General features: G+C 55.9%; 1 protein-coding gene across 4 annotated transcripts in view; it reads right to left on the bottom strand.

The window, feature by feature from the left end:
* Window positions 1–1,063: 1,063 nt before the first annotated feature.
* Window positions 1,064–26,068, bottom strand: part of VANGL1 (VANGL planar cell polarity protein 1) — a gene marked incomplete at its 5' end in the record, with an annotated part of 33,102 nt that continues 8,097 nt past the window's right edge. For 2 of the 4 annotated variants that reach the window (XM_081112908.1, XM_081112909.1), the window contains 5 exons: window positions 1,064–3,482; window positions 6,957–7,191; window positions 7,925–8,057; window positions 10,063–10,196; window positions 22,084–22,691. In XM_081112908.1, coding sequence (XP_080969034.1) covers window positions 3,222–3,482; window positions 6,957–7,191; window positions 7,925–8,057; window positions 10,063–10,196; window positions 22,084–22,691 — 1,371 coding nt within the window. In that variant the 3' untranslated portion in view covers window positions 1,064–3,221. Of the gene's footprint in view, window positions 3,483–6,956; window positions 7,192–7,924; window positions 8,105–10,046; window positions 10,197–22,083; window positions 22,692–26,068 lie in introns of all 4 variants that reach the window. The other 2 variants (XM_081112906.1, XM_081112907.1) reach the window with 2 other exon arrangements.

Below are 26,068 nucleotides of genomic sequence, written 5' to 3'. Positions count from 1 at the left end.
GTGTGTCGCTGCTGAGAGGGCCTGACACAGCAGGGCCCGGGGGGGAAGAGCCAACCGCAGGCCTGATTTGCTGGTCTCACTGAGTGGCTGGGACACTCTCTCCCAGGGGCAGGCATGGGGAGGGGCAGGGTGATCGCGTTCTGCCAACCCAAAAAGCACATGGCTCCCCACTGAGCCATATCCACATCTAAACACGTGCACTCAGAGGGGAAGCTGAGATGCAAGACAGAGGACTCCATGGGCACCTCATCCCTTTCCTACACTCGGCAGCACAGCCACATTCTCCTGATGGAAAAGGAGGTCCAAGCTCGGGTAACAAGCTACACACGACACACACACACACAGAGGCACGTGCACACACACACAACATACACAGGCACACACATACACAACACACACAGGCACGTACACACAAAACACACATGTGCACACACCCACAGGGGCCATCTACCTCTTACCACCCGCTGTGTGGGACCTGTCCTGTCTGTAGATTTGAAGAGGAGAGAGGGAGGGAGGGAGATGGTAAGGGCCGGGCAGCTCGCTGGCCAAGCACTTTCTCGAGGGCTTGCTTGATGAACCTGAGTGAAAGCATTCTGTGCTTCGACTTAACTGCTAATGCAAAGGACGGATGAACGGCCACACCTTACCATCCCTTCCACCTCCGAGCACGCAGACTTCAACATTCAGGTCACGGGCGATTAAACATGGCCATTACCTTCGAAAGGACACACTTCAGGACAAAAGTTATCTACTGGTTGAAACACTGCCAGGGAGACAGCAGTCTCAGGCAGGCGCTCATTACCTCCTGCGCTTTAGCAATTAACGTCCACATTGCAATACCTTCGGTTGAAAGTTATAGAAAAATCTATAAACAGTTAAGGCAAAGGAAATCTGTCTCCTCTCACGTGGATGTATCTATAGGCGACCAGCCCCAGGGCACAGAACACCCCCTTTTAAGAAGAACAGCCGATTGGTTCTAGGAACTGAAATAAAGACGCACTGTGGTCCAGGGCAGGGTGCAGCTCTTCAGTGTGTTAATGCCATGGACACTGTCCCCGCTATTAAGGGTTTGAATGTGCAAAGTCTGTGTCCAGAGACCCTGCATTTTATTTGGTATTCTTTCAAAAACGGGTTCGTACAAAGTCAGTGTAAAAAAAAAATCAGTATTCAACTTAAAACAGAAACAGTAATTTCAGAAGGTCTGACAAGGCTGAGGGAGAGAGAAACGGGTAGAGAGGAAATATATTAACCTTTCTTCACCTGCGGGGGGGCAGGCGCCGAAGCAGCCAATCCGACGTGACCCCTCCGGGGCTGGCAACTGCAGACCGGGCTGGAAGCCTGGGCCCTGGGGACGCCGGCGAGCAGCCTCGGACGTTGTAACCTTCACGCAGCCAAAGTCATAGACATTCACCATCTCCCGAAACATATTCCTGAGAAAGACATCACCCGAAGGAATGTCCGGCTTGAAGGGACCTACGGGCAAACACTAAGAGGACGGAAGCACCATGGTTTCGGGGGTGTGTTCCAGCAGCGGAACCGTGCGGTGACACAGCACACCTCGGCCCCCCGCCAGGCCGACTGGCTTCCCTTCCTTCTTTCCCGGCAAGTCTTCCTTTCGACCTGAAGGCTGTTCGTTCAAGAACACCGTTTCCTTTTTCAGGTACAAATATCCAAAGCCGACTCTGATTTAAAGAACGACACACGAATCCTGTGCCACCTGTGGACGCATACACCGGGGCGGGGGGGTGGGAACACACTGAAGGGAGCGGACGGGGCCCTACGTGCCCGGGAGAGCACTTGGTAAAGGTGTGCTGTGGATACAGGAGGCAGAGGGAGGCACGGAGAACCCGTGTGGCTCCCCCCGAGCCCCTGCACAGGCCTCTGCCGGGAAAGCCCCTGGAACCAGCTGCATTTAAGAAGCTGATCACGGACCCTAAGACTGGCCCCCACTCCCCTTTCCCTACACTCTGCGGCCCATCCTCCCCCTCTCCCCCCCCCCCCCCGCCTCTCTCGATCAGGAATGAAACCAGAGACCCCTTGGTGCATGGGACGATGCTCAACCAACTGAGCCACACTAGCCAGGGCACCTTTCCTTCTCTCTCGACCAAACTCTATAAGCCAGGTCAACACCAGGGGCCGACCAGCCCTTCCCGGGAGTGAGCAGCAGAGGGCTGGAGTGGGATGCACAGTGACGGTGGTCAGAAATCAGGGGCTGGGCAGCAGCTGTCAGCTGTCACCGCGGTGGCATAGCCTGGTCTCCCCTGGCAGGCACTCCCTGGACGTTAGGGGCTCCACGCTGAAGCTGCCAGTCCATCAGTGTCAGTCCTCCCCGGTGGGTGGGGAGCCGGGGAGGGGTTCGAAGGGACATTCCAGCTGGCTTGCCCTCCTGGCGATCTACCTGGGGGGGGGGGCGGGAGGGGGCAATCCACGCTTCCCTACGCAAACAATCCGTGGGAGCGCCTGAGGCACACGGGCAGGGCCAGGTCCCTGGCAGCTCTGAAGGTTGGGCTTCCCGGGCTGGACCTGCCAGCCGGGGTGGGTGGTGTGTGGTGTGTGTGTGTGTGTGTGTGTGTGCGTGCGCGTGTGCACGAGGGCGGATGGGTGAAGACAGGTGCCCATCACAGAATGAGCAAAGGCTACCTGCTCTGGCCCGGAGGGAAACAGGATCAGAAACAGAGCGGCCTGGTTTTCTCTTTGGGAAAAGAAAGATCCAATCGAATCATTAGTGCACATTTTCTGTTGTGATCTCTCTCGGTAGAACCTAAGGCAACAAGGAACAGCCCCTGGCTGCGGGGGGAGTGGAACTGGACCTTTACACACACATACACACACATACACACACACACACACACACACACGTCTGGCTTCCAGAACCAGGATAAAGACGCGTCCCCTGGGAGCTGTGGAGGGTGTGGCACCGGAGACGGTGGGGACGAAGCTGTAAGGCGAGGCTCCCAGAGCCGCCCGCTCCGCTTTGGTTACAGCTGCCACAGGAACGCCGGGGGACGGCCTCTTGAGAAGTCCCATCCGCCAGTCCGGTGTCCCCCGCACGGATTTCCAGGGCGACACCTCGTCTTCCTTCCAAATAAAGTGCAGGTCAGGCCGCTGGTCCAGCGCCGGCCAGGCTCGGCAATGAACGTCACACACACCAGGTGGCCCTCCGTGCACGCGGATCTCCCTCCCGGCTCTTTTCTTGGAATCAAGCTGCACACGCAGGACGTTTACACCGACGTCTCCGACTGCAGGCGGAGGACAAACTTGTGGGACTTGGGGTCTACGAACTCCTCCGAGAGCGCGATGAAGGGGATCTTCTTCACAGTGACCACCAGGCCGAAGTCCAGGCACTTCAGGACGAAGACGAGTCCGTCCCGCAGCCCGTTCGTCACGGCCTCGTCACTGACCAGTCTCCACTGCGTGGACAGCCAGCGCTCCCTGTCGTACTGCAGCGTGGGGCCGGCGCGGAGGTAACGCTCTAGGAAGGCCTGGAACAGAGGAGGAGGCCGTTAGGGAGAGCCACCTGGTCCGAGGGCAGCCCTGGCCGGGGCACCGCCGTCCGGGCACAGCCCCACCGCACAGGCCCTGCCTGCAGGTCTGCCTCCTCCCACACGGGGAGCTCAGCAGGGCCGGGCACAGAGAACACTCCAGAACATGAGCTGCACACCTGCAGGGATTGACCTGCGCACACAGACACCTGCTCTCCTGCTGGCTGGCTGTGGACTGGGGCTGTGGGCCTAAGCTCTGAAAGTGGGGATGACAGCACCTAACTCACAGGCCTGCTGTGAGGACGAAGTGAGCAACTAACCATCTCATGGCAGGAGGTGACTACAATCAATGTTGCCAATCAACGCCAGCGATGGGGGGGGGGTGCACAGCAAGTCTGAGGGCTGGCCAGGCCCCACCTCCCCTCACACCTCCTGGTGCCAGCTCCTTGGATTCTCTGCGCCCCCCCCCCCTTCACAGTATCACTCCATCTGCTGAATGTCATCTTTAAATGCCCCCCTGGCCCTTTAAGTCTTCTCCAACCACCTCCTGGACCTCCAGGACAGATGAGCACGCCCTGAACGCCTGGGATCACTGCTGGATGCCCGGGCAGCTTTCCCTTTTGGGACAATTAATTGCTGACTTGGGGTCTCGGCCCCACATGGGACTCTCCTCTCCTGGGGGACAGGCACTGGTTTCCCATTGTACCCAGCACACACCCGAGCTCACAGCACGTGTATCACATCCATCAATACCCTGACTCAGCTGTGAGAACAGATGAGCTGGCGAGACATAGAAAACGCTGGGATGTGTCACTCTGGTCGGGACACAGGCGGTAAGGGGTCCCCAGCACCCGCCTCGCTGCTGCCTCAGGTCCTGATCTCAGCGCTGCAAGCACCTGTTCTAAGCAGAGCTGAGCCTCTGGTACAAACACATGTCTGATATGACAAGAGCTCTTAGGAACCACACGAAAAAGAAACAATTCAACAATCAGAGAAATGAAGTCAGTAAGACAACTTATAGGAGAATAAACAGAACATTAACCTATGAAAGACGTCCTGTCACATGAAGAATTTTTACAAATATGAATTCAAATAGTAAGAAATATTTTTCCTTCTCTTAGGTGGGCAGGGAGTAAAAAGAACGGTGACCCCGACGCTGCCGAGTGTGGGGGGAAGAAGCAGTGCCCCCCCCCCCCCATCCGAGGATCCCAGAGGCGAGTGTAACACTGCCTCATGCCTGGGAAGGACGGCCTGTGACCCAGCGGCTCCTCCGCGAGAAACACATCCTTCAGGAACATCAGCACGCAAGCACGGAAACCCGTGCAAAGGGGACAGTCACGTCAGTACTGTGCAGGCCAGGGGCTGGCACACTGTTCTCTGAATGTACATGTTCTCGGCTTTGCAAGCCCCACTCTGTCACCACCACTCAGCTCAGCCTCGTGGAGAGAAAGCAGCCACGGAAGATATGTAATAAGGGGGCGTGGCTGAGTTCCGATCATACCGAGGAACAGAAAGGGCCCAGCCCCGGTTCAGACTCACAAAAGAGCTCCATTCGAGAGTGCACCAACAGGCAATCAGTTAAGCGAATCACAGGATTCAATGGAAGGCAGTGCAGCTGTTAGAGGGAGTGAGTTCCGTGTGTAGGACAGAGATCGGGAAGTCCTGACATCGAAAGACAGCCCGAGAGCTTTAAGGAAGAAAGCAAGTTTCCAGACTATATGTATATAGGATACCATTTGTCCCCCACCCCTAATTTCTGCTTTAAACACAGTCTCTCACACACACACACACACACACACACACACACACACACACGTGCACACCCCCCATGCTATCAGGAAGAACTGTTTGCCCTAGGGCAGTGGTCGGCAAACTGCGGCTTGGCAAACCACGGCTCGTGAGCCACATGCGGCTCTTTGGCCCCTTCAGTGTGTCTCTTCCACAAAATACCGACTTTCTGCGCATGGGCCACAAAGTTTCAATCACACTGTACGTGCGCGCCCGCACGTGGTATTTTGTGGAAGAGCCACACTGAAGGGGCCAAAGAGCCGCATGTGGCTCGCGAGCCGCGGTTTGCCGACGACGGCCCTAGGAGAATAAAACTTCACTTTGTACATTATTCTAATCTTTAATGTTTAGACTTTTATACAAATATTATTATTACTAATTCATAAAAGTAGACACTTTTGAAATGAAAAAGAAAACAAGTGGGAAACTACAAAATCCTGCAGGAAGGGAAAGGCATGCTTCCGTGGGGGCCCAGCCTCACTGTGCATGCGGAGACACGCCCCCCACACTGCTCTGCATTCCCCCTTCTGGAGCCTAATATTCTAACAAAGAGTCGCCCACGTCCACCAGGTGCTGGAGATGCCACAATCTATAAGTGCTGTTCTACTTTTAAGTCATTTTGTTTGGAGTTAGGACAGATTGCTTTGCAAATCACCTGCATGTACTAGTATATTCATGGATACATGTGATTGTGCTGACTACGTTTTCTAGGTGAGTCAAAGAATCTGCAAACCTATGGTCCTTTCCCGGAACATCTGCTTCCCTGAGGTTGTCACTGGTTAGTGAGAATGTAACCAGCAGTTCGTGTGTGTACAGGACGGTGTGGGAACACAGGTCCTCAGGCCGATACCAACAGCTCCCGAGGGTCCCATGTGTGTCTAGGCCAGGACCCCTTACCCCGTGTCACGCTGCCACATTTAATATAATCCTCACACAACAATCCTATCAGGTGGGTACTGTTACCACCCCCAGTTCATAAAAGAGGAAACGAGTGTAGAGTAACTTACGTGAAGTCATAAACCAATGAGCGGTGGGACCGGGACTTGACCCACATCTGTCTGGAGAGAGGTTGTTTGCCAAACCCTGACTCCATCTTGTCTCCCTGGCCACCTCCCTCCATGAGCTACACGACTGTTTCCTAAAAGTGTGCTCACATCATGATCTCAAAGACCATTCAGTAACACGAACTCCACAACATCCGAAACGCCTAACAAAGGGCTGGCCTCATTTCTGCCTCTGATAATAATAGCCATTTACTGCGTTCTTAATCACACAACAGGCACTGTTCTGAGTGCGCCACACGAATGAACTCCTTTATTTCTCACAACCACCCAATGAAGGGGATATCAGGATTATCCCTAATTTGCAGAACAGGAAACTGAGGCACAGAGCCGTTCAGCGGCTGGCTCAAGGTGTTGCAGCCGTTGGTGGAGGAGCAGGTGAGAATGGGTTCCTGGCTCCGGAACCCACCGAGGACCCCTCACCACTACCTGCACTGTCTCTACATGGAATCCTTTCTCTGCTCAACTCTAGAGGCCTCCAGAGGCACACCTAGAAACCAGCTGCACCCAAAGACCAGGAAACGGGTGGGCCTCACTCATCCCCATCAGTGGTGCTTCGAAGAAGCCTCTGATTTGGTCCCTCCCGGTCACACCCGAGTGCGGGCCGGGGCTGGGCGAGGCGCACCTTCGGGGTCATGCTGTGGGCGATGCAAAAGGCCAGGTGCTGCAGGATGCTCTCCATGCTGTGGTAGTGCTGCTGCCGCGTGGTGCGCAGGTACTTCTGCAGGGCCCGGGCCATGGACGGGAAGATGGCCTGGGCGGCCTCCCTGGGGTCCATCACCTCCCCCGGGGCCTTCTGCTGCTCCTCCGCCTGGAGCCGCTGGATGTGGATGAAGGCCTCCTCCACCGCCACCACCAGCCTGGGGACAACGGGACCGGCATCAGGGCGGGGCTGGAGAGCCTCCTCGGACCTGGAGGACTCCTGCCCTCCTGCCCTGCCCAGCTCCCCCCAGCTCCCCCAGGCCCTTGGCTGTCTAGACAGTAGGTAGGGGAGGGAGGAAGAGAGGGATAGGAGGTGGGAGGGAGAAACTGGGGCTGTGGTGGGCGAGGAGGAAGGAGCCTGGGACCTGGAGGGGACCTCTGTTCTCAATCGCGCCACTGCCTTGCTCGGGAGGCTCGCTCCATCTGGACAGCGGAGGGAAACACATGCTGAGGCCCCTCCGCCTCTGAGCGGGGCTGGTGGAGCCGAAGCCGCTTACAAAGAGCCGGGCTGATCCCCATGGATCCCGCCGCCACGCAGCAGCCCCGGGGAAGGAAGGAAGAGGCCCCACACACACAGTGGGACCACCTCTGTCCCTCTCAGTTCATAGGATCAGGTCTAGAGAAACAGCGGGGGCCTGGGGTGCGGGATGGGGCCACTCGAAGTGCAGGCCGTGGGCCAGCATCGGCCGGGAACTGGTAAGAAATGCCGGTTCTTGGGCCCAGAGCTGCTGGATAGTAAGTGACCTACGTGGGTGGGGCCCCGAGGCCTGTGCTATGAGCCCCAGGGTGATGCTTGTGCACGAGAAGTTTGAGAAACGCCCCGGCCCGATCACTCCCGAGGCTCACGCAGGCCATGTTCAGAGTGAGGTTTTGCTCCGGGGGACGCGGTACCTCGCTCTCCGCTTCTTCACCCGCCGCTCGTGCTCCGCCTCCTCGTAATACAGCTCGTTGTGGCTCGAGTCCCTGCGCCGAGCGGCCGCAGCGATCATGGCCCGGGACTGGCCAGTGGCGTTGTTACTGGGGCCTTTGGGGGAAAGATGGTGCAGGAAACGCAGTTTTAATGCCACGGGACTGCAAAACGGAGCAGAACGCTGGTACCACAGTCTGTCGGGACCGCCCACCATCCCCTGTGAAGCACAGACACAGATCCCCAAAGCGACTCCCCACGAGGGGGAACGGTCCCCCCGCTTCTCTTCGCTCTGCTCACGAGGGCAAGGAACCTCCCCGAGGCCCGATCTGCTCGGTGCAAAGGGAAAAGGAACTCGGAAGGAGATGAAGAATGCGCGGCCATTAAGACGGTGGCCAACAGTAACACAGAGCGCGAAGATGTTACGTACCATCTGTTACAGGACGGCCCGCTTGGCTGCGAGGGCGGCCGTGACGTCACAGTTCAGCAACAGGACAAGGAGGGAGAGAGAGCGGGAGGGGAGGACAGGACAGAGAGAGAGTGAAGTCCAGGACAAGTGGCACCGACCACACACAGGAACACGGCCCTGCTGGGACCTCACTGCTGGGACCTCACTGCTGGGACCTCACTGCTGGGACCTCACTGCTGGGGTCTCACTGCTGGGACCTCACTGCTGGGACCTCACTGCTGGGACCTCACTGCTGGGACCTCACTGCTGGGGTCTCACTGCTGGGACCTCACTGCTGGGGCCTCACTGCTGGGACCTCACTGCTGGGGCCTCACTGCTGGGACCTCACTGCTGGGACCTCACTGCTGGGGTCCTCACTGCTGGGACCTCACTGCTGGGACCTCACTGCTGGGACCTCACTGCTGGGACCTCACTGCTGGGGTCTCACTGCTGGGACCTCACTGCTGGGACCTCACTGCTGGGGTCTCACTGCTGGGACCTCACTGCTGGGGTCTCACTGCTGGGACCTCACTGCTGGGACCTCACTGCTGGGACCTCACTGCTGGGGCCTCACTGCTGGGGTCTCACTGCTGGGACCTCACTGCTGGGACCTCACTGCTGGGGTCTCACTGCTGGGGTCTCACTGCTGGGACCTCACTGCTGGGACCTCACTGCTGGGGTCTCACTGCTGGGACCTCACTGCTCGGATCTCACGGCAGCACAGCTTTCACAGAAAAGCCCATGATGCTTGAGGACTTGTGAAACGGCCCCCGTGTTCTCACTCCTCTGACCACTGACCTCCTCGACTTGTCAGGAAGACAAGGCACCTCACGCTTTCTCGTGTTTCACCTACGTGGTCGATGACCAGTTTTGCTAGTGGGAATTTTCGCTGTTTTCAGGTCACAGGCGAAAGGGACCAATCCTTCAGGATTCGTGAGAGCGTGCACATCTCATTAGCCAAAAATAATAATAAAGCACCATTTAAAAAGGCGGAGGATGTTACATCACCACCGAAACTGACACCACCTATAAATCACTTGACTTGCTAACAACATGATCCTCTTGGAGGGTTTGCAAAGCTCTCGCCCTGACCCGAGCGGCCCAGCAAGACATGACACCGTGTCCTGTTTCTTGCGCCGAAGCATCTGATAGCCCGGAGGAGCTGGCTCTGGCGCCCCAGCCTGGCCTCTGGCCTCCCGCCACCCGCTCACTCCGGCTGCTGGCCAGGGCTGAGGAATGCCCGAAGTGTCTCGCCAGAGGCCTGAACTACTGACAGTTACAGAGTCTTCACGGGTTGGGGTGGCTGAGTCTTTGCTTTGGGTGCTTTATCCACATTTTGAAAAGCAGTCCTTTCCTAATAGCTTTATTTAATGGAAGGTGTTCCCAGCAGGAGACAGGAAACACACACATCACCATTGTTTTCAATCATAAAAATCCCAAAATGAATGAACTTCCCACAGATGTAGACCATAAAGCAACATTCCTCAGAAAATGTTTGGGGGAGTGGGGGGGGGGGGGAGAGAGAGAGAGAGAGAGAGAGAGAGAGAGTTGTTCTGAAATGAGAATGGACCACAAAGGCAAACAGAGAGGAGGTTGAACCAGTGAACCAGATGGGCCAGGAAGTTGCCCCAACTGCCCCCCGACACTCCCAGAGCCACCGTTCCAGGCACGTACCATCCACGTTGTAGACTTTCAGCCCCGCCATGTGCTTGGCTGCTCGGAATTTGGAGGCTGTTAGGAGGTTGGGGTTATAGATGGTGAAATCCTTATAGTAGTTTTCCAGAACCACCAGTGCTGCTCGCTGGATACTGAAAAAAGGGGGGGGGGGCAAGATTAATGCAAAGCGTCTTTGTTGAATGAGCAGGTCCTCTTCTGAAGCAGGTAAAGCACAGCGCCCAGGGAAAACCACACCTTTGTCTCCAGGATTCGAGAGGAAACCAAGTCCTGTGGCCGTGCCCCGCGCGGGCTGTGACATTGGCCATAACCCATCCAGCCCGTAGCTGAGAAAGGAGTAAGTTATAACCGGGATTTGTTTCGGTCACACAGAACTTTCCTATTTTCCCCAGTTTACGGAAGAGGAAACTGGGGGCCTCAAAATGGTCTAGACATTTACCGATGGCCGCAGAGCTAAGGGGGGGAAGAGCACGGTATGGCTTCAGGTTCCCCGGGTCCGAGGGCAGTGTCCCCGGGCCTCATGGCCCTGTGCAGCGGTTCTCAACCTGTGGGTCACAACCCCTTTGGGGGTCGAACGACCCTTTCACAGGGGTCGCCTAAGACCATCGGAAAACACATATATAATTACATACTGTTTTTGTGATTAATCACTGTGCTTTAATTATGTTCAGTTTGTAACAATGCAAATACATCCTGCATGTCAGATATTTCCATGATGATTCATAACAGTAGCAAAATTACAGTTATGAAGTAGCAACGAAAATAATGTTATGGTTGGGGGTCACCACAACATGAGGAACTGCATTAAAGGGTCGCGGCATTAGGAAGGTTGAGAACCACTGGCCCCGTGTGAGGGACGCTGGGCTCTCCTACTCCGCAGGTCAGGGCGACACCCGCACGGGGCAGGGCAGAGCGCACGTGGAGAAGCTGCTGCAGACGTGAGTTAGCGCTGATTTCTCCTCTTCCTTCCACCCACCCGTCTACCCCAGGCCAGCTAGATCGCCCCGGTGTCCCGCGACCTATAACAACCAATCACCTGCTTGGCCCTGGGAGGACAGGGCAGGAGCAGAGAAGAGGAACTGCCAACAGGTAACTACGAGGTGGAGCGGGAGGGCGCCCACACCAGTACTGGCAGCACCGCGAGCTTCCATGTCCACGTATGTTGGGGAGGCCAAGCCATGCGTCCCTTGTGTGTGGCTGCCCCGCCCTCCCCAAGGACCCACCACGAAGGTACCATCACAGGAAGTGGGCCAGGACGGGCCGTGGCATAGCTTTCCTTAGGGACTTAGACCAGAAAGCTATGCTACTCTCTGTTTTTCATGCAGTGTTTCCTGCCAACGCTCAGCCTCCTGAAAGCCAAGCCTCGATAAGAGGAGGCATCCGTGGTGCACAGTAGAAACAGCTCTGAGGGCTGCCGTCCAGGCCGGACCCGGCTTCAGCCGTTTCCCCTCCCCTGGCCTGTGATGCGGAGACACCACCAACCAATCCGCGCGGCTGCTGAGAAGAGCACATGGGCTGATGCCCGTGAATCATCCAGAAAGGACTGCACATCTGAACGTCACGTGCCCGCGGATGAGGGCTTTGCACCAAGGGGTGGGGCTGGCTGGCGGCTAGAATGTTCATGCCGCCTCAGGGCAGAAAAGCAGGACCCACTCTCCGCTCCCACGGAATCACAAAACTGTATTCCACACGCAGTGACGGGAATCTCCGTGTTGACCCGAGCACAGTCACAGAATCGAAGAAATCACAGGCCACCTCGTCCAGCTCTCTCCGCTCTGCCTGAAGGGAAAAGGCTCTCTCCCTGAAGTGACCTTTGTCTGAGGCCCACCCACCGCTTCCTTCCCGCGACAGCCCATCCGATCCCTGAAGGAAACAGGTGTCCTCCCGTGTAAATCTAATTTTGCAGATGAGGCCCTGAGGCCTGGAAAAGCATGTGTGCTCGCAGCGCACACACACACACACACACACACACACACACATACACCCTTATCGATTTCCTGTTCACCCACTCTTCCCTGGATTTGATTGTGGCTTCTGCGATTAAATGAATACATGCTATTAAAATCAGAAATATGAAGCTTCAGAGCTCATCCAGGCCCGTAAATGTCATTAACTTCTTCCAGAGCGGGGAGAAAGGCCGTCCCTGCAGGTGTGTGTGGGAGGTGGGGGGGCTCATTCAGGTTTTAGCCATTTAAATGCTACGCCACGTCAATGGCAGCCACCCCTGTTCTGATGCCGAGGTCGGGCTGCCAGGAAAGCACTGAAGGGTGTCCTCGTCACAGAGCCAACTCTGCAGAGGCCTCCCAGCGGGCTAGTGCTCACCATCCCGCAAGCCTCCTACGGACGCCGACATCGTGGAAACCCGGTAACCAGCCTCCCGCCTCCATTCACGGGCAAGTGCAGATTATGAGCGCCCACCGAGGGCCAATGACTGGCACACGGATGTGAACAAGATCTCAGAGGCGAAAGGCAGGTAAGGGGCAAGGCCGGGCTAAGGTGAGGGGTGAGGAGGACGGGGTGGGACGAGAGGGAGCGTGTGGGCAGGAGAGAGGGAGCCCGCTGTGAACACCCAAAGGACCCCAACAATAAATAAGGCCACTCAGGTCTCGGGGCCGCCCCGTCTCCCATTCTGAGAGGTGTATCTGCTCCGTGGCTGCATTTTATCATCATTATTATTGTTGTTATTATTTTAATCCTCACCCAAGGATATTTTTCCCATTGATTCTGAGACAGAGTGGAAGAGGAGGAAGGGGGTAGGGAAAGAGAGAAATATCTGTGTGAGAAAGACACATCGATTGGTTGCCTCCCACATGCACCCTGACCGGGATTGAACCTGGGGCTGGGGATCAAACCTGCAACTGAGGCATGTGCCCTTGACTGGGAACTGAACCCGAGACCCTTCGATCTGTGGGCCAATGCTCTAACCACTGAGCACCAGCCAAAGCATGTGGCTGCATTTTAGGCCTGAACCCAGGGTCTCTGAGAAAACTCTACCCTGCAGGACCCCAGGGGAAAGCTGACTCAGCTTTCTGAGAAAACTCCCACCCGAGGGGGCGGGACGGTGCCCTGGGCTTTGTCTGATTGGCTTCCCGCCAGAGAGTCACCAAGACTCCAGCTGGGTGTGAGGCCCGCCTCCGCCTGGACGTGGAGATAAGCGCTCGCCTGACGAAGCGCCAGGACGGTTTGCAGCGATGCTCCTGTGAACCCCGGGACGCGACATCATTCGCCCCTGAACGCGGCCACCCCCGCTGAGACCCGGGCACGGGAGCCGCTATCTCCTGGCCCTCCTGCCCTTTAATTAAAATGTTCGCCTACAGCTGCAGGCGGGGAGGTGGGAACACAAACCCACACAGATAACAGGTAATGGCCACCTTGGAACGTGAGAGCGGGGAGGAGAAAAACTGGAATCCGCCCGTGTTTATCGACAGATCTGATTAGACGGCAGGACGAGCTGGAGGAAGGGCTGGGTTTCTCTCTGGGACTTTGTCTCGAGAAAGCAGGAGGCGCACACACATCTGCTTGAGACCTTGAGGCGTGAGGCAGATCGTCCTGCGGGTCCCAGATCGGTGGTCCTGTCCTGCTGTCCGGGCCCTCGGTGCCTCCTGCTGGCTCCTCAGCCCCGTGGACACTACAGGGACCGAGTTCTTTGCATCAACACTCACAAGCTGGACCGTGTCCCAGGCCTGGGCCTTGAATGTGGGCTCTGTGGACAAGCCCTGCAGGTGTCCCCGCTGAAGCCAGAAGCATCTACATGGACAGCAAGAAGGAGGCGGAAGCAATAGGGCCTGGTCATCAGAGTGGCCCCCACAGTGCAGTCTGGGAAGCACGCGGGCACTCTCCGTGCCCAGTACTGCCCCCTGTCTAGGTGTCTGGTGACCAAGTGTAACCCTGGAAAATGCCCTCTCTAAGAATACAAGCAACCCCACACTGGGCATGCCCAGAGGAGACCTCTGCGTCCCACGGCCATGTGCAGCCACCTGGCCCTGCTGGTCTCGGGACCTGAGCCACACAGAGCTGTCATCCATGTCCTTGGCCGTGGGCGGTTCTGAGTGCGGTGACAACACTGATGACACAGCCTCCTTCGGCATCGATCCCGTCAGGGTTGGCCGGCCGCCGGGCTGCCTTTCCCACAGCAGAGAGATTCGGGCAGACCTCTCACACCCGGGGGACACACGGAGCAGGTCTGGCGATGGCAGCCCCACTTCCAGGCCGGGGCGCAGACCGCACCACACTGCCACCTCCCTAACAGCCTGCCCTGGCCTGCACTGCCCTGGGATGGAAATCCAGCCTTCGCAACACTTTGCATTCCTGTGTGGAACCAACCAGATAAACATCAAAGGCAACCACCTGCTCGGGGCTCTCTGAGGAGGAGACGAAGATGGGAGCTAAGCCCCCCCAGCCCCTCCCAGGATGCTCCAGGGGCCGGCTCACACCCGAACCTCCGGCCCGGGAAGATCGAGAGGGGCGCACAGCGAGAAGTCTGGAGGGAGGGAGAGCAGGCCCTGTCCCTGTGCCCTCTGGAGTGTCAGCCTCTCACACGCACGATGTCACGCCCATCAAGCCAGGGACGAGTGTGCAGAGCGCCAGGCCCTGCCCGCAGCATGAGTCCTCCAGAAAATGAACAGCACGCCACTTGGGGCGTGGGATCCATCGCCCTGTCCCGCCCGTGGCCCTGTAAGAAGGCCCCCCCACGCCAGGGGCCCCTCCCCCTCCGTGGCCTCGCTCTGCAGGGTGACTCCCCTGGGCCGCAGGGTGAAGCTTGGGGGCAGACGCGGTGCGAGGGAAGCCGCCCTGGCTGCAGCCGCTGCCAGCAGGCAGCTGTGCAAACAGGCTGCAGTGCCCAGCGCCTTCATTAGCCACCGTGAACAGGCACCACGGGGCCAGCGCACACGCGGCAGCTCTGCCCGCCTTCGAAATCCTCCCACGGCAAAGCCATCTGAGCAGAGGCCTGCAGGCGCGACTCCGTGCGTCCGAGTCATGTTTGTCCTCTGCGTTTTTAGGGACTGGGGGTGTGGACCGGCAAGCATCTCCACTAAAAAGCAATGAAACAGAACGCACGTTTCTAAAGAGGAAACTGTCTATGAATCCATGACTGTAAATAACATGGCCTTTTAAAAACGCTCCCCAACTTCACCTCCCACGGTGCTGGCTCCTCCTAGACCATGGATACTGACTGGTTCTGAACATGGGTGGTGATGGGGGGGGGGGGGGGCGGAGGTCCCACAGCCCAGTGATCCCCGTCCTGGACGTCATTTGACCCAGAATCACAGACTCGAGGCGCAGTGCATAGGAGCCGAAATTCCTCTCCAACTGCGAGCCTGGGAAACCAGGCAAGTTGTATGTTTCCAGAATACGCAGGTGGACCAGGCACAGGCCGGACATTCCTGTTCCCACAGGGAAGAAGTGGAAAGGAGAAAGGGGTGGTGGGTCCCACGCAAGTTCACAGCCCAGCAGCTATTAGATATTAACTCCTACATAGATGTTATATCGATATTAAGTCTTGAGAATACCCCTCTTTGGTTCAATGCTCTGCCCTCAGCCCACAGGGAGGGAGGTCCATTTTCCCCTGATAATGCCTGTTAGCAGCCTCCCTTCATCCCACCTGCTTCCTGTGTCCTTGGTCCCAGCTGACCCTGCTGCTACCGGGATAAGCTCATCTTTGTTCCTTGCTTCTGCTGAAGGGGTGATTCCATCCCTGGTTCGCACCCATGTAATCTCCTTATCAACGGTTGGCCAGCCACACCCTGGGTGCTCCCTTTAGGACACCTTTCATCATCATCATCATCATCATCATCATCATTATTATTTTCAATCTGGGTAGGCTGGGACAAATACCGTAGAGTTTCACTTATATGTGGAATCTAAAGAAAAATATAAACGAACCAACAAAACAGGTCCACACTCACAGATACAGACAACAGACTGACTGTCAGAGGGCAGGGGGGGAGGGGACTGGGTGAAAAAGGTGACGGGATCGAGAGGTACAGACTGGTAGTCACAGAACAGTCACGGGAATGTAAAATAATCACGGGGATCTAAAATACAGAGCAGGGCAGAGTGTCACTAATATTAGAATAAGTATGGACGGTGCCAGGCGGATATGGAAATATCAGGGGGCACACTTCGTAAAGTGCTACATGATGGTCCCAGCGCCGTGCTATACACCATGCTTTACACTTGTCTCTGCTGGGTAAACTGCGATTTTTCAAATCTCCTTGCGTTTTACTGGAAGGAATAAGAAGAGGCCGAGCTGCATCGCCCATCTTCTGCTTGCAAACCTCCTCAGCTAAGTCCCCAATTCTGTCCCTCAGCTCTACCTGCCACAGAACGCCGGGCAGCACAGAGCAGCCAAGTTCTCTGCCACTTCCCCACAAGGACGGCCGGTTCATGACCCAGTAACGGCCCCCTCCTCTGGATCTCCACCTGTGGACTTTGGGGGGCTGGGGGAGACACGTTCAGTCCATCCAGTTTCTTTCCAGCACAGCCGAGCTACAGTCACGCACGATCGTGAACGCCTGCGGCTTGAAAAGCAAGCCAAGAATCACTTCGTCTACAGCGCGGGTGGGTCTGTGATCAGTAACCAGGCCCTTGAGGAAAAGGTCCAGGGTCAATGCCAACTTGTAAGACACTCTTGTCTCAAGGAATGGAGCGTGCTCAGAAAGCCAGTGAAAACGCGCTGGCAGGCATCCAACGCCATGAGCTTTAGCGACGTGAATACCCGACGGAACGGGTCCCTGTGGATGCACAGGCTGCCCAGAGGGCGGGGACCAGGGCTCCCCCTGCTCTGTGGTTTCAGGCTCTCGTTGCTGAGGATGGTCAGCCTTTTCAATGACGTTCATGTACCTCCTTACAGAGCCCTTCCTCCCACTTGAAAGATGCTGCTTCTAGACTTTTTGAGGTAGAGAAGTCAGTAAGTAAATCTGTTAGCACCACACGCAGAGTGAGAACACACAGACCCGCCGGCCAGTGTGGCTCAGAGGTTGAGCGCCGACCCATGAACCAGGAGGTCACGGTTCAATTCTCGGTCGGCGCACATGCCCGGGCTGCAGGCTCGATCCCCAGCTTGGGGCATGCAGGAGGCAGCTGATCAATGATTCTCTCCCATCAACGATGTTTCTATCTCTCTCTCCCTGTCCCTTCCTCTCACTGAAATAAATAAAAACGTATTTTTAAAAAAGAAACACACAAACTCTGAGAATGAGGGCCCGAGGCGGCTGTGGACCCCAAGGAACCAGCCCTCCCAGGACTCCCCACCTCGCACAGTCCTCTCCTTACATCTGGGCTGGGGCTCGGACTTGCTTGACAAGAGAATTCAGGGCAAGTCGTGCTGGGCCAGGTCCAGGGCTGAGCCCTAAAAGGCCGGGAGCGCCTGCTTTGTGCTCTTGGGAGCCCGGAGCAGTGCAGCTGCCCTCACAGGAACTACTCCCCAAAGGGGGGGCCTCTGGGAAGGGAGAGAAGCCCAGCCCGGCCGCCGCCCCAGGCCCGCAAGCTCACAGGGACCACCAGCCAGGCCAACTGAAGGCCCTCGCCCCGAGCCCAGCCCACGGAACGGGGAGAAATCATAATAAAACCATGAAAGGCTGCTCTCCACAACTAGGTTCTGGGTGGTTTTCTACAGCAATAGGTAAAAAGAGGTCTTCTTTGGGACAAGGGACATATAGAAAGCTGAAGAGCTTGGGCCAGACAAAGGCTCAGCCTTACTGCCGTGGTTGTCAGGCCTGGGCCTGTTCACGCACCGACTGGATAAAAGAACCAGTGGGCTAGTACCGATGCGGAGCGTAAGGCCGCGTCTCTGGCAATCCCGTTCTCTCCGCCCCAGCCCCAAAGCGACGAGTTAAACGAAGCAGAATAATGTGTAAAAAGTAGCATCCAGCCTGGCGCTTGGGAACCACTCAAAAATGCTTATGAGTTCCTCCGTGCACGGTTTAAAAATTGATTTGAGAGGGAGAGAGAAAAGGGGGGCGGGGGAGAGAGGGGAGAGAAACATGGATCTGGTGTTCCACTTAGGGTGCATTCACTGGTTGACTCTTGTATGTGCCTGACCGGGCTCAAACCCCCAACCTTGGCCTATCGGGACGACACTAACCAACTGAGCTCCCCGGCCAGGGCCCTGCGTGCACTCTTAAAGCAGTGACGGGAGCACGGACATACCCATTCGGGGGCACTGTGGTGAAACAGTTAAGATTGTTCTGGAACCAAGCAGTCTGGGTTCCAATCCTGACTCCGACAACCACAAATTGTATGGTCACCGACAACCTACTCAACTCTTCAGCGCCTCAGAATGAGGCTAACAGCGTGGGCTCTTAGGATTAACTGAGTTAACGTTAAGAGGCTAGAACAGCCGTGGGCAAACTACGGCCCACAGGCCGGATCCGGCCCATTTGAAATGAATAAAACTATTGAAAAAAAGACCGTACCCTTTTATGTAATGATGTTTACTTTGAATTTATATTAGTTCACACAAACACTCCATCCATGCTTTTGTTCCGGCCCTCCGGTCCAGTTTAAGAACCCATTGTGGCCCTTGAGTCAAAAAGTTTGCCCACCCCTGGGCTAGAAGGTGCCCGGCAGGTGGTAAGGACTAGGTAAAGGTTAGGTTGTCCTACATCTCGGGTTCAGTCTGTTACTCTTAGCTTCTACGCTCCAGTGGTCACAGCATTAACCTTTAAAGATTTCAAAACGGAGAAATTATCAATCAGGATAATTAAATGCCATTTTTAGTCTCTTTTCTCTTTTCTTCTAGATTTCTCCCCAAAAGAGTCAGATCCAAACTCAATAGTCTTTGGTGAAGTCTTAGAAGAGTTAGCAACTCATTGTGAGAAGGGAATCAAGAAAAGTGACAACTGACGTGTGTGCACAGTTACAAAGCAAACACGCTGAGGCTGAGACCCCGGGGTGCTGAGGAGAGCAAGGGGCAGGGCGTGTCATCCAGGCCCTTAGCCTTTGGCTTGAGGACCCTCCCCTGAACAGGGTTCCCATTACCCGCCCCCCCCCCCCAACCCCCCACCCCCACCCCCGGCTGGCCGCACCCACCACCAGCTCCACCCCTGGGGGCAGGAGGAGTAAATGAGATGGAACATCCCTAAGGCGCTGGGCAGAGGTCAGGAAGTCTCTCTCTCCTTACAGTATCTCACTTTGTGCAATGACCTTTTCCATTTCCGAACATTTCAAATCAGCCAGGACTCCGTTCCTGCCGGCCAGCAGGGCCCCTGCAAGGACCTCTCATGAGCGCTAACAAGAAGCAGATTTTCTCTAAGAAACTGAAGAATCGGCGCTCCTCAGACAACTCTCGAAAATAGCTCAGTCCATTCAATAGAATCCTCTTTGGAAACAAAACAAAAAAAGACCCGACCGCTGCCTGCACCCCGGCCCACGGGTTGCTGCTGTGGAAGACAGACGGGCACAAAGGCGTGTGCAGGCCCGTGATGCCCGTGGGGGCGGAGGACCGGCCGCTGGGACCCCAGGACTCCCTCTTGTCTGTTCTGACCCCCTCCCCCGTTTCTACGCTTTACAAAGGGCTTAGAAGTTGTATTTCTGGTACAGCGACTCTTCCAGCCACCGCTGGGTTGGGCCAGATTTAGCCTGAGGATCAGCAGGCGAAGGAGCCCATGCAGTGCCTGCAGGGAGATGCCAGGCTGCCCCAGCTCCTGACTGGCCCCAGGGCTGCGGGCTCCGCCAGAGGGCTCTACTTGTGATAAAGGGTCTCCCCTCCTCCAGCCTTCTTCCTGCCCCATAACCAGGGTCTCCACGGGAGGGAGAGGAAAACGAAGGGCCCTGGGGAGGAGCCGCGAGGAGATCCTGGGACCACCTGGCCCTGGCCTCCCGGGGCTGCTGGGAACCGGAGCTCCCGCGTCTGCCTGGGGTTAATGCTTCAGGGTCGGCAGTACAGACAGGAGGTTGCTGGTCACGGCGAGGACACCGGGAGAGGTTGGCGGCCAGCCTGCGGGCCCCACGGCGCAATCAGTCCAGCCCCTCCGACCCAGGTCTACCCCAGCCGCAGGGCTCTGGGCGCGGTACCAGGACTACTGCCGACTTCCGAACACTCACAGGCACACTGTCCTGGGCTGTTCTGCTGGTCCCCTCCCTGACACCATGCAGCCTTAGGAGGAGTGATGGGGAGCCCTCGAGGGGAGGTACCCCACCACCCGACTTCCTAAGGTGAGAAGCCTCCCTTCCCTTTCTCCCTCCGCAGGTGGGATTCACACCAACGAGGCAGGGCTGGGGCCAAAACACAAAACCCCAGCGGGCCTCCCTACCAGCGTCTCGGCCGCTTGTATTTACAAAATCCCCAATCACTCACCTCTACTGGGACCAGCCAGGGACCCTCTCGCCCCTCAGCTGCCTCCAAGCCTGTCCCGTCCTGAGGCAGACTGCTCCCTGTGGCTTGGCTGCTGCCCCCGCCTGGAATGCCCTCGCCCGCCCTGTGCTCCCATCACCCGGCCCAAGCCTGAGCCAGCAACTGTCCACCGCTCCAGGGGGACGGGAGCCCAGCAGTTCCAGAACAGCGCTCTGAGGGCAGCGTCCTGGGTCTCGGGGCCCAGGCCTGGGCTCTGCCCAGCACAGGGGTGTAAACAAGTCTGCTCGCGCCCAACGGGAAACACGGGGACAGTGAGGTGTCTGCGATGAACATGCTGCAGGTCTTACTTCCCTTCAGAGCCCCCAGGCACCCGAGAGGACTCGAAATGCAGGTTTACTGCACAGACACGTGGATGGGAACTGATTCCCTGCGACGGGTCAGGGTGGCCGTGACCTTGAACCCTAAGCCACCCGGTCCAGGATGTGCAGGCTGGGCCCGAGGAGTGCGAGCGGGTGCGTGCCGGCACTGAGGGGGTGGGCAGGGTGACCCGACTCCAGGGTGATGTACTTGGGCCCCGGCCAGAAACATGGCCAAGCCCCTTGGTCTGACACCCACTGAGGTGCTTTTTGGCAGCTACGGCACCGCAGCACTGACGGCTACAATTAACGTGACGACCAGGTGCCAAGCAGGTTACACGCATCGGCAAAGCCAGACAGCCCGGGGGATTCCTCCAGCGTGTAACCATGTGACGGCCAGCAGCGGGCCGTGCTCCAGGCCAGGCGCCGAGGATGCAGTGAGACACGGCCCCCAGCCCGGGGAGTCATGGTTTGAGGAAGGAAACAGACGGGAAAATAGTCCAGTAAACACAGAGCGGGAGACACCATCCCGCGGACATTAACCGGGCCCTGCGTCAGGACGTGTGGGCGAATCCACAACCACAGCCATGTTATTTTGTACAAATTACTGAAATTCCCTAAATGCTCCTCTCCTCATCGGTAACAGAGATTAATAATACTTAAATTGAAGACTAACCAGGGCAATTTACATAAAACGCTTACCTTGGGATGAATAAAAATAAAATTAAGTAAATGAATGATGGTTATTGCTCTTTTCGTTAACCGCACGATAATTAGGTAGAATGCACAGATTTAGAGCATGACATCTCCCTGTATTTCTAACTTGTTCTCAGGAATGCACCTTCGAAACACCCAACCCTGAGGTCCCTTCGCTGCACTGATTTGTGACTGGAGGGTCGCCGGGGTGACCTTGTAATTTATTGCCCAAACCAGGGCACCTCTGAGAGTGGGCAGAACAGGAACGATTGGTAAACCCACTGGGATGACAGGGTAAACCAGGTGTACCGCTCTGAGCAAATGGAACTGCTGATCACTTATAAGGTCCATCATGCACAGACCAAGTTCAGGGGCAAAGTCAGCAGCCCTCACTGGGCATCCTTTTTCCCTTTTGCCAAAAGTTTTGGGAGGTGCCACCAACATCGAGACCAGGCCCAACTAAACTCTGACCTGGGTAACAGCCAGCAACTGCACCCCCAAATCCCTAAATTAGGACAGTCCATGTCCACCAACACCAAGCGCACGTGCACACACACACACACACACACACACAGCTCTTCTCAAAACCTGAGTTAGAGTCAGCCCGGGCCCTGGCACCTGGCACCTGTCATCGCCCCTCAGTAGCTGAAGACTCCCGGACGCCCCCCTTACCTGAGGTGCCCCGCGCTGTAGAAGCGGGACTCGCCGTCGGTGGAGCGGACCACCTGCAGCGAGAACACGGGCTGCAGCTGCCTGAGCTCCAGCAGGACGATGGCCAGGTAATGGATGAAGAGCAGCGCATCCACCAGCGAGACCGCGTACTGCACGATGCCCTGGTAATTCCGGTCCCGGGAGTCCAAAATGCGGACCCCGTAGAAGAGCCAATAGGAAACCACAAAGAGGAAGATGAGGACCAACAGGAGGGCCCGGAACACGAACACCCGGGGCAGGTCGGCTCTCTGCTTGCGGAAGAAGAGGGCCCAGGTCCCGATGAGCAGGATGAGGAGTTTGAAGGCCACGGAGATGAAGAGTCCCTCGCAGATGGTGCCGCAGGGCTCCAGCTGGTCCCGCCACAGGATGGGGGGCAGCAGGATGAAGGCGATGGGGGTGAGGAAGACTAGGAGTCCGAGCGCCGCGGCCACGGTGAGGCCCAGGTAGCGCTTGCAGTCCAGCCCCACGCTGTCCTCCAAGTCCTTGCTGATCCTGGCGATGTCCTCCTGCGAGATGCTGTGCTCCGAGGTGCCGGTGATGGCCGTGGTGGTCTCCCCCCAGTTGTCATCCTGACGGGAGAAAACAGCCAGGATGCAGAGCCGCTCGCAGCGAGTCATTCGCAAAGCCCACCTGCGGACACGGTGGGTGGGCGGGAGGTCCCACCCGCAGAACCGACCCGCCCGCCTGGGCTTCCTAGAACATTGAAGCTTCACGCGTTCAATACAGGACTTTTTAAACTATAACAATCACCACTGACCTTTCTCAAAAGGCACTGTATCTATTTACAAACAGAGAGAGTGTAATGTGACCTTTTTGTTGGCTTGTTGGGGTGACTCATTATGACATGATTATCACCCCCTCCCTGGTGGAGTCCCCTGAGAGGCTTGGGGGGGCCTGGGGCTACCTGTTCTGCACTGACCAATCCCGTTGCTTGTTAGACTAACACAGGCGGGCCCACCTGTGGCACAAGGAGAACACCCTCCTCCTCTCCTCCCTTCATGCCTGGGTCACGAAGGCTACAAGCCCACCTTCTGGAAGAGCCCTCCGGTAGCTCACCCAGCAGAAGGCATCGAAGGGAACTTTCCTTGCTCGGATCAAGGCTTACCTGCAGCGAGGACACACAGTTTTTGGAGCTCCATGACGTTTCCAAGGCCCATTTAATAAATACCAGCATCGAGCATCCCCTGGCAACGCTTCTCAAGGAACAAGCTAAGCAAATCCAAGCGACTCTGGCCAGGGCAGCTAGATCTCCTCCCATGACACACGTTCCCCTGGCAAGCTGACCCTCAGGGCCCGGGGGTACCAGGATCTTCATGGCGTGTCTGCCTTTTGCTTTCTCTCTTTTTAACTCAGAGGTGGTTTCTAGTTACAGCCAAGAGTCTTCATTGAACAAGACCCAGTTGTCAGGATTTTAAACAATTTTGCTATTTTGCTGGCAACTCTGACTCCACCCCAAAAAGCAACAACAGAGGAGGAGGCAATGAAAAGACACATGGAGTCCAGAGGGTGGGCCTCAGGGATTCGTGTGTGGGATTTAACTGGGGAAAAAGTCAGACGGAGGGAAATTAATGTGTAAGACACCAACTTTTAAAAAAAAATCTAGTTTCACAGCTGAATCAGCAAGATAGAGCTCTCAGGACTGAACAATAACCTGTAACCTAGTAAGGATAAGAAACTGGATTCACAAAATGCACAGGCCACGGCAAGGAGCGGGGTCGGGGCGAAGGGCCCGGCCTGTGAAGAGACAGTTCCTCAGTTTGGAAAGAGACTGGAGCCCACACCATGAGGGAAGGGACCTTTTAAGACGAGGAAGCACCCAGGACTCTCAGACATCGCTGGAGGAAGCATAAGGCGCTCAATCGCTCTTGAAAACCAGCCTGGCGCTTCCACATACATTTAAATATATGCTGCACTGTATGGCCCAGCAGCTCCACTTCCAGGTTTTTATCAAAAAAAAAGGAAAACATATGTCCACAAAAGACTTGTACGGGAATGTCCTTCACAGTTTTATTCATCGGAGCCCAAAAAGGGTGCAACCCGAATGCCTGTCGGTCAGGAGAACGCATAACAAATTGTGGGACATTTGTGCCCTGGGACACGACTCAGCAAAAATCCCGAAGGGGGAACCGCAGAAACACACCGCAGCGTGGAGAAATCTCCAATCATGATGCTGCATGAAAAAAAGTCCGAATCAAAAGAATGTGATTCCAATTACATGAAATTCTAAAACAGGCAAGACGAATCGACAGGGACAGAAATCAAAGCCGGGCTTGGAGAAGGGGGAGGGGGAGACAGGGAAGAACATCAGAGAACTTTCTAGATCAGCCGTGGGCAAACTACGGCCCGCGGGCCGGATCCGGCCCGTTTGAAATGAATAAAACTAAAAAAAAAAAAGACCGTACCCTTTTATGTAATGATGTTTACTTTGAATTTATATTAGTTCACACAAACACTCCATCCATGCCTTTGTTCCCGCCCTCCGGTCCAGTTTAAGAACCCATTGTGGCTCTCGAGTCAAAAAGTTTGCCCACCCCTGTTCTAGATCAATGATGGCGAACCTATGCATTTTTTTGGTTGATTTTTCTTTGTTAAATGGCATTTAAATATATAAAATAAATATCAAAAATATAAGTCTTTGTTTTACTATGGTTGCAGATATCAAAAAATTTCTCTATGTGACACAGCACCAGAGTTAAGTTAGGGTTTTTCAAAATGCTGACACGCCGAGCTCAAAAGGTTCGCCATCACTGTTCTAGAGCAATGGAAATATATTTATCGATAGGAGTATGGGTTATATGGGTTTTATTCAGCTCTTAAAGTTTACCAAACTGTACACTTTAGTCGGTTCATGTCTCTGTGTGTAAATTCATTTCGGTTTTTAAAAAAGAACAAAATCACAAGCAGGGGGGAAAATTCAAAGATGGCACCTTGCTTTCGCACCGGGTGAGTTCACGGGCTCCCTAAAATAACTGGCCTGGCTATGCTCTTAGTGAGGGCGCCGCGGGACTCCACTCCACGCGGTGTACGGGGCCTAGTCTTCGGTTGACACTCAATGCTGAAACCACGACCAGCGTCTGGCAGTCCTTTCGTTGGCCACCACACTCTCTGACTTAGCTCACCTTTTTTTTTTCCTGCCAAAGCATCGCTAACTAAATCCCTGTCCATGTTAAGAATGTGTGCACATCTGAGTCTAAAAAATGCAGATGGCTAAAGGGCTGTCTGGTTCAAGCTTGAGGTTCTTGGAACAGAAAGGATCGAAGACCCTCAAATCCATGTTCCTAGAGTTTCAGTGAAGAAGCTGAGGCCCACCGAGGTGACTACCAAGGTCACACAGCTGCTGAGTACCACCTCCCAATGCATTTCCCATCGCGTCATCCTGGTGTCAACACCAACAGCTTCCCAACGGAGCTACAGGCGCAGAGAAGCTGCAAAGAAGAAGTGCCTTCGCACGGGCCAACAGCACCTCTGGATCCACATCCAGAAGGGAAAGGACCCCCTGTGGCACCGAGGGGGGTCCACTCAGGAGTGGCCCCATCCATCCAACCACCCCTCCGACCCTCCAGCCCCCGGCCCCTCCCAGAGCCACGGCGGGCAGTGAGAGAGTGAGGACTACAGACATTACTCATCCTGGACACACACCACCCTCGTCCCGCAGCTGCAGCTCTGGGTCCCCAGGGCACCCTGTCTGCTCTGAGGAGCCCATGTATCTGCTCAGAAATGCACATCTGTGTAACTCCACGTGCACACAGAGACTTCTCCACACAGCTGTATGTGCACACACCAGGTTATTTGGGGCCCAGGCTGGACATGCATCTATTTCCCGAGCTGGGGAGGGTATGCAAACATGTTTTTGAGTGTAGCTCAGATGTTTATTTAAGTCAGATGGGCTGCCGGAGAGTGGAGGCCCAGAGAGAAGACCCCACACAATGTTTTATAAAAATTCATA

Source organism: Myotis nattereri (assembly GCF_964212035.1).
Source record: "Myotis nattereri genome assembly, chromosome: 18".
NCBI lineage: Eukaryota > Metazoa > Chordata > Mammalia > Chiroptera > Vespertilionidae > Myotis > Myotis nattereri.
The sequence above is the reverse complement of the archived record's forward strand: the minus strand, read 5'-3'. Positions and strand labels throughout refer to the sequence as shown.